At 43.6% G+C, this 8,726-nt stretch overlaps 1 protein-coding gene across 1 annotated transcript; it reads left to right on the top strand.

Moving 5' to 3' along the window:
- Positions 1-1,459: 1,459 nt before the first annotated feature.
- Positions 1,460-2,212, top strand: K441DRAFT_577511 (kinase-like protein; the record flags this gene model as incomplete). The annotated part of the gene is made up of 1 exon (XM_067644244.1): positions 1,460-2,212. A coding segment is annotated over one exon (753 nt), but the record flags the coding sequence as incomplete, so codon positions are not given.
- Between the last annotated feature and the right edge of the window lie 6,514 nt (positions 2,213-8,726).

Genomic DNA, 8,726 nt, shown 5'->3' with positions numbered 1-8,726 from the left:
AAAATTAAGCTTCACTTATATACCAGACGTAAAAATTTAGATAATATATATGGTTAATATCCCAGATTTTTGGGTGTGAAAATGCGGAGATTCGAGCTTTGATGTTTGCGAAATTTTCATTGTCGGTTTGGCACATTCAGTCCGCCATACCTTCATGCACACAGCCCCGCGAGCCCCCAGAGCACAGCCCCAGCACGATTTAAGCATTGAAAGCTGGCTGGATTCCTTTATCTTAATCACCCATTACTAGATTCTAGGACTCGCATCGAATTTGCGCACCGTTCCGCGCGAAGTTTGCCAGATTGGTTGTAACTATTACTGTGCAGGTTAGACACAGGTAGGAAAGACATAATTGATCCTGGGAATCGCTCTTGAATTCCCATTTCGCCCCAGCATGGCCGCACGCACCAGTGTGCGAAGTACTTCAGCGATGCTCTACGTTGTGGAAGAAGGGCTTCGCGCCCCGTATCCCTTTGCTCCGGATCTCGTCGAAGAAAATGCATTGCTACCGGGTATAATCAACAGCGTCGCGAAAGATGGCGGAGCTGAGTCTGAAGTTCCAGAGTTTCCCGAGGGCGGTGCTGAAGAATCACTGGACGCGACTGAGTCGGAGTCGAAAAGCTCCAATGCGGAGATAAGAAACCCACCAGAAGACCATCCGCAGTTAGAAAGGGCTAGGCATAAGGCACAAGAAGCCAGCCTTCCTCTGAACGACATTCCTTATGTTCGCCTTGCTATCGACCAGTTAACAACGCAAGAAGAGGCCTCTGGAGAATCCAGTGACGGGTCAAGCCAGACAAGCATCGCTGGCAGTGCTGGTTCTCCGCAGGCCAGGTCCGAAGACGTGAACCAAGTCGGTAGAGCTGCCTTGGGTAATTGGATACACCAATATCCTACCATAGGAGTACCTGATATTGACGATGCTCTGGACGATATGGACGACTTGCTAGATATCGGCGAACCGGATTTTGCTGAACCCAACGACTCCGGATACAGAAGCCTATCAAAAAGTGAACCCGTCGTCAGAGAGACGCAAAGACACTACATCATGGAGCAAAATGTCCCACGGTTTGATCTCACTGATGTTGCCTTATTGCCCCCTTCTACCGCGTCTTCTATGGCAGGCGACATTCGGGAGTCGAAGCACAATAACACTAGTACGATGGCGAGCGAATGCAGTAGCATTTGCGATGAGTCAGGGGAAACTCGTGAAGAAGAAAGCGCATATGGGAATGTCCCAATACCTGGCAGGCCAATGTTCGCTACGGGTTGGTGTGACCGAGGCTTCCACGTGGATTTTCCCCGCAATGAAAGTGAACCTCTGCAACAAGGGCGATTTCTTGGTCAAGGTCTTAACGGGCCCGTTTACGAAACGCGATGCAAGGGCGTTGCATTGGCATGGAAACGGAAATACCGGCGTTCGGGCTTTGGCCCACGCGAACGAAAAGAGATTGATATTATGAAAAAGTTGAGCCACACGCACATTGTGCAGCTTGCTGGGTCGTACACTCTTGGAAAGTTCTTCGGTCTCTTGATATGGCCTGTTGCCGTGTGCGACCTAGCAACACTCCTGGAGGACCTAAATGTGGTCAAGAAACATCTGACATTAGGTATCTCCACAGCGATAGAGGATCCCGAAGTGCTAGAACGCCTCACCGCGCTAGGCTTACCCACCGACGGACTCCAGGAGCTTCGCACGGCTATAACGCGGCGTCTATCACGCAGCTTAGGATGTCTCGCTGGAGCAGTAGCCTATTTTCACGGTGAAGGTATCAAGCATAAAGACATGAAGCCCTCCAATATTCTGCTCTCACGAGGCGGCGGCCTTTGGGTGACCGACTTCGAAAGCTCAACAGACTTCTCTTACCTTGCTTCTAGTGTCACCGAGGAAGGCGAGCGCGGGACACCAAAATACTTTGCGCCGGAAGTAGCTGCACGTGAACTATGCGGTCGCCCCGCAGATATTTTTGCCCTTGGCTGCATATTTCTAGAGATGATGTGGATGTACGTTGAGACAAATACCCTCGAAGATCTCAAAGAGCTCCGCCCGAAAGAGGACAGCCTTTTCAACTTCTCATATCAAGCCAACCTCGATCAGAAGGATGCCTGGTTCTCGAGACTCCCGGTTGCAGCCGTGTTGGATCGTCATCTCGCCCTGGAAGTTCGACAAATGTTAGCGCTCGAGCCAGAAATTCGTCCTACGGCATCGGAGCTGAAAACTTTCCTGACAGCGATCGAGGCCCTGAATATCGCATCCACGGAGCCTCTACTACACGCTAACTGCTGCATACCGCGGTCTCTATCTAGCGAAGGTAAAAAACCGCTCCCAGAGCAGCAATCGCAGAGTGACGCCAATCCATCAGCAGCCTCCAGCGAGCCTCCAGCAGCGGCTACTGATGTGGTTCTTGGCTTCGAGCGCTGGGAAGCTCTTCCACCACATTGGGAGGGCCTGACATCATACTGGATTCGCCGCCTAGATCTGAATTCTGAGGTATTGCAGCGAGACCATTTAGTGGAGCAGATGTTGCGACAGATGACCGACCTCACGGCCGCGGGCGCGAACCTCTTTCATGCCGTCGTCGAGCTGCAGCGCTTGCGTGCGTCGTCCGAGCGCAAGTTCCAGAGGTGGTTCATTGAGACGCGGCAGGAGCTTAAGGAGAACCTCGGGGAGCGTGGTAGGCTTGTTGCCGCGTTAAAGGCGGAAAAGGCACGACGTAAAGTCGCTGAAGCCAATGCCGCATCTGCTGAGGCAGCATGGAGAGAAGCGGAGGGGAAAGTCGCGGAGAAGAAAGACTCGGAGAAGAAAGACGCAGGTAAGAAAGACTCAGATAGGAAAGAGACAGGGTGATGGGGATCACTCAAAATTGAGGAGTTGAATGAATCGATGGTGTTTTGATGACGTGGCTTTCTTTTATATCCACAAAGGGACAGTAATCTCTGCTACGATCCTTCTAACTATCAGGTCACACAAGCAACAGCCTCTCCTCCCGACTGCATCAGAGCGCAGGAAATGGCTCCGATTAAAACACTTATGTAGGTGAAGATTGTCGCAAACGGCATATAAACCGTCGTATCTGTTACCATTACTTGCTAGAGAGGCGTAGGCAGTGAGGAAGAAATAGGTTGCGACTGAGAAATAAATATTCGGAAGTTATTATCAGTTAGCCGAACAGACTCTACAGTTGCTAATATATTAGAAGTTGTAAAGGAATATCTATGCTTTAATAATTAGATATAATAATCTATACAATTATAGTAATAATATTAAATAGTATAGTAATCCTAGCTAAGACGAGTGGGATAGGACACTAAAGATAGCATAGATGTCAGGTGAAACCTGAGTATATAGTTATATAGCTGCGAGGCACAGGCGACTCGCATGCGACTCGCCTGTGAGGCACGTGCTCTGCACGTGCCTAGGGAAACCCCTTCCTTACCTCGCACCTCAGACTCCTCCTTCTCCCTTAAGGATTCGTCTCTGTCTATACAATATACCTATTGTTCTATCATTGGACTCCCTATCCACATCCTCACCTTACATTCGAATCCTTACCAATCCCTTTGGGAGGATAGCCGGTTTAATCCTTCCACGATGCCTCCGAAGACAAGATCAACGCCTACGCTCGACGGCAACACGCCTACGACACGACGGCAGAACGCCTCAGGGTCTAGTGCTAGAAGCACATCAGCAGAATCTACGCGACCTTCCGAATCTCAAGACAATCAGATATCTACGAACGCTAGAGACCAGTTTGACTTATATACCTAGGCTTAATAGGAGCTTAGTAAGGTTACTAGCGTCCTACTAAATACTACTGACCTAAAGGAGCTAGATGAGCTGGCTAATAAAATAGCTAACTTACGGAGCATTATTAATTTAATAAAGCTCTCCTGTTATCTCTCTAGCGAAGAGTATAAGTCGCGCAGCGAACGTATATAACAAACAAATCTCGACGCCCTAGTTAAGAAGTTACCGCCTAATATTAGTGGCACTACTTAATAGAAGTTTAACCGGTAGATTGCCGCAATTAAGAATTAATTTAAGATCTATAACACTAACTACAACTGCGAGCAACGTACGCGCTAGGCCATTAAAGGTCTTATAAAAGAGAAGATAGTCGCCTAACTAGTATATCGCCGCCTAGGCGCCAAAGATAAAGGTCCTCTACTATAGGACGAACTTAAGACTATAGTACAAGACCAGATTAAGAACCCTATAGTAAGACGCTTTAAAAATGCTACTATATACTATATAACTGTAATAAAGGAGAACTAGAAGTTTAACACCTTCTTAGCCCATATACGTAGCTTAGAGGACCTCTTCTTATACACCCCTTTTATCAACCCTAATTAATAGGTAGACTTTTAGTTCTTACGCCTCCCAACCTACCTATAAGCAGAGCTCTTCCGCCAAAACTTTGCTGCATGGGTGAGAACCGCTAAGGACCTCTTCGCAGAAATCCGCTATATAGAGTAACTACTTAACACTATAAAGCTTACGGAAGATTGCGTAGTTGGTAGTAGTAAATCCTTGCGTTTAAAGCGCGGTCGTACCTTAAGCTCTGTAGGATTAGGTTTAGAGGACAGAACCTTAGGAAGGCGACGCTTTCCTAACCAAACTCCCGGGGAGACTACTCAACAGCTAGATGGCTCAGAGGACCCCCCGGACACTGGCGCTACGTATATAACTCACACGAGGAACGCAGATAGCAGCTGTAGTAAAGATCACTGGTAGCAAGCCACCCAAGACTAGGATAACGCATACCCCTGAACGCACACCTTGCGTAGGCGCATCGCGACCCGACGTCAAAGAACGAGACGAGGACACCGCATACCCTAAACGCACATCGTGCGCAGGTATATCGCGACCTGACGTCAGATGCTAAGACCAGGACACCGCATACCCTGAACGCACATCGTGCGCAGGACATCGCGACCTAACGTCAGATTCGGATACCGTATACCCCTGAACGTACACCTTGCGCAGGCGCATCGCGACCCGACGCTAGATGGGGAGAAAAGGAACGCATTGTGGTACATATCGCGATGGATACGCCCCAAGGTAAAGTCCTCCTACGTGCTTAATACAACAATAGGTGCCAAATCAACCCTTAATGCTATATAAAAGTTGCGGGTTATAGACCTTGTAGGCGGTTTTAGTGCTACTACACCGATAACCTGGCGCCGGCGGACCGGAGCGTCTTGCCATTCTCACTAAAACTTTAACTAACCTATGGCGCTAGACCCTTGGCCTAGGCAACGGTCCCCCGCGACAACCCTGCGAGTTACTTCACTGGCACTAGCTTTGCGCAGAGCCTCGTGCCATAGTAAGTGGTAGTAGTAGCTACCTTAGCTGAAACGGCTTACGGAATACCCCTAAGTTACTAGTCTATCTATGGAGTATAAGGGACGCCTTTATATGCTCTACACGTGACTACCTAAGGGCGAGCTCTTGCTAGTAACACTTAAGGACTCCTAAGGCATGATAAGGTCTGGCCTTATTAAGGACCTCCGTAAATACCTAAGTACTATAATACCTACTAACGCTTAAATCGCACCGCTATATACCTTATAGTAAGCTGCAGCCCCTAAGGCCCCTATACGAGCCTAGTAGTATTACTTACTTAACTGTTATAGATCTCCCTAAGGCTAAGACACCTCTTTATCCTTATAGACCGTTTCACAAAACTAGTATACTACTACTTAGCCTTGCAGCTAAAGCGTAAGCGAAAAGCAAGCGCTGCTGCTAAGATATAACTTATATACCATTCTATGTATATACTAGGTAGAGAACGCGCAAGGCTAAAGTAAGGGTTAGCGGCGGGTTTAACAGGTATACAGCCCTACTATCCTAATCTGGCTGCATATAAGTAACCTATAACTTACCCGTAAAGTATATACGGCGCTACGCCGGTATAGCGTAAGGCTAAAGTAAGGGTTAGTGGCGGGTTTAACTGGTATACAGCCTTACTGTTTATAAATCTGGCTATATGCGAATAACCTATAACCTACCTATGAGGTACTAGCGACCTACCTACATAAGCGAGCTTTTGGAATATTTCTTATCTACTAAATTTAGACAATAGTATTAAGCTACTAGCTCTACCTATTAAATAGACTAATTAGGATTTTCTATACCGGGTATATAAAATTACTATTAGCTTAGTGAAATATAGGGAAGTTTTAGCAAGCCAAATCTAACCAATTAGACAACTTTAACCGGCGGTTAAAGTTCCTTAATATCTTCGCGCAAGTGTACTACCTATCTCTCTATGCGCAAAATTAGAATGCTCTTTCCCTTCTGATTTTTTCCTTATTAAGGTTTTTATAGGGTTTTATTAAGGCCTAAGTATATAAAGGATTAGGGACAACCCTTTTTAAAGGGGGGGGCATTATTTGTTACGGACGCTTTAAGTACAATATTACGACTACTTGGAGAAGAGATGGAAGAAGCTAGTTAGTTAATTTAGGCACGGTCCAGAATAGAGCCAATAGAACTATATGACGAGGAATAGTAACTAAGGTTATATAATATGCTATGTATTAAACGAGAGGAACGAGAGGAACTTATATACCTTACGTATAAGACGTATATTACGTATAAGAAGGATTTCATAGAAGTACGGTTATGTATTTAAGGACCCTCAGTCCCTACCTAGATAGTTCCTTCTTTATAGTGATTCTTAGAATATAATTAGAGTTAATCTATTAGGCAATTACTCCACCAGTTATTATTACGTTCTTAACTTTTATACTTGCATTTCCTACACACCTAGCCTAATAACGAGCCTATTGTAGTTCTTGCTATAAGGTTCCGTTATATAATTACTACCTAGTTATAGTATTAATATAAGAAGTTAAATAATATACCACCAAAAGCAGCCACCACGACGCTATTAACGGCAGCAACTACTTTAAGGACAGAAGGTGATACTAGTATGGTAGATACTAACTTATAGCAACCTGTAACGGTCGGACAGCTATAGGAAATAGTTAACTAGCTAATAGCTAATAATATAGTGTTAGAAAAAAGACTTAACGGGATAGGAGCAGCAAAGATTAAGCTATTATTAATTAAGAGATTTATAGGAGAGAGGTTAAAGCTTAAAGGATTTCTTATATAAATACACTTTAAGGTCTTATAGGAGGGAGTAAAGTTACCTATACCCGTAGATCGGATAGCCTATATAGGACTATTCTTATTAGGAAAAGCACTTAAGTGGTTTAAACCTTACTTTATAAAAATACAGGCAAACGGAATGACGACCACTAACCAAGATATGCGATTTATATTCTTAAGTTAGGAAGGATTTGCAGAATAACTTACGCAGATATTTAGAGACCCGGAAGAAATAACTATAGCGGAAAGAAAACTCTAGAACCTCATATAACGAACTTTAGCAATTAAGTATATAATATAGTTCCAGACACTAGTAATATAAGTAGAGTGGAATAATAGGGCGCTTATGGCATAGTATAAACAGGGACTTAAGGCTAAAGTTTAAGACGTAATTATTCTAATAGAAGATGCGGACACCCTAAAGGAACTAATAGATTAGGTAATTAAGATTAACAATTAGATCTACTAAAGGGAATAGGCTAAGAGAGGTTAGGATAGAGTTCTATAGTTATATAAGGCGTAGAATACGCAATAACAAAAGCTAAGTTAGAAACTATGGTATAGCGCAGAGCTAATAGACCTAAGTAGTACTAAAGAAGCCTATAAGAGATAGAGTAAACTATAGAAACCTAGAGGATAAGGATTAAGTAATTAAAGGTCTAAGGAGTAAAGGCTAAATTAGGGATCTTAACAGCAGAAGACATTTAGGCGGACTCTATAGTAAGAGAAATGGTTTAAAAAAGGAGCTTATATAAATTACAGAAAACAGGGTTATTACGTTAAAGACTATAGAAGTGGGCAGAGTCACTACGTAGTAAAGGGTATAAGACTAGCAGATAACATACACATATAGAGGGATAACAATATGCTGTGAGGAACAAAAGAATGTTTAATTAGAAGTTTTGCGTTTTGTTATAATAACGTATACTAAATTTATAAGGACGCTAAGTATAGCGTAAGCTATTAGCTATAAGAGCCAGCACCTATAGGATATAGAGGAACTAATAAACTAGTTCGCAGATTAGATATTAAGGACGATAAATTTAACCTAAGCGAAATATTCTATAATGATAAGGCAATAAGGGCCGCTTATTAGGAGCAAGTAGACCTTAGAGATGTTATACTAGAGGTAGAGGATAATTCCACTATAGAATAAGGAACATTAGTAGGGATCGAAACCCCATTAGATATAATGTCTATCGCTTTATAAGATATAAGAGAAGTAGAACAGTAAACTACTTTAGCACTCAATAAAGGCAAAAGGCTAAAGGCTTAAGATTCTTAAGATAAGATAAAAGACAACTAAGATTCTTAAGACAAGATAAGGCATACCCTAGGACCTATAATGGACGAAAACCGATAGAGTAGGGTAGTAGCTTAGTTCAGAAATATATAAATAAGCTTAGGATAAAGTTTCCCATATATATAAGACTCTTAAGACAAGATAAGTAAGATTTAAGACTCTTAAAACGAGATAAGAACACTACAGACGCCTAGTTAAACTAAGGCAGGAGCTAAGCTTAAGTTAGAAGTAAGCTCAGGATTAAAAAATCTAAGGGACTAAGATTTTAGAGTATAAATAAGGGCACCTATAGATAAGAGGCAA

This window comes from Cenococcum geophilum (assembly GCF_001692895.1).
Source record: "Cenococcum geophilum 1.58 unplaced genomic scaffold K441scaffold_44, whole genome shotgun sequence".
Classification (NCBI taxonomy): Eukaryota; Fungi; Ascomycota; class Dothideomycetes; order Gloniales; family Gloniaceae; genus Cenococcum; species Cenococcum geophilum.
This window is presented reverse-complemented; position numbering and strand designations above follow the sequence as displayed.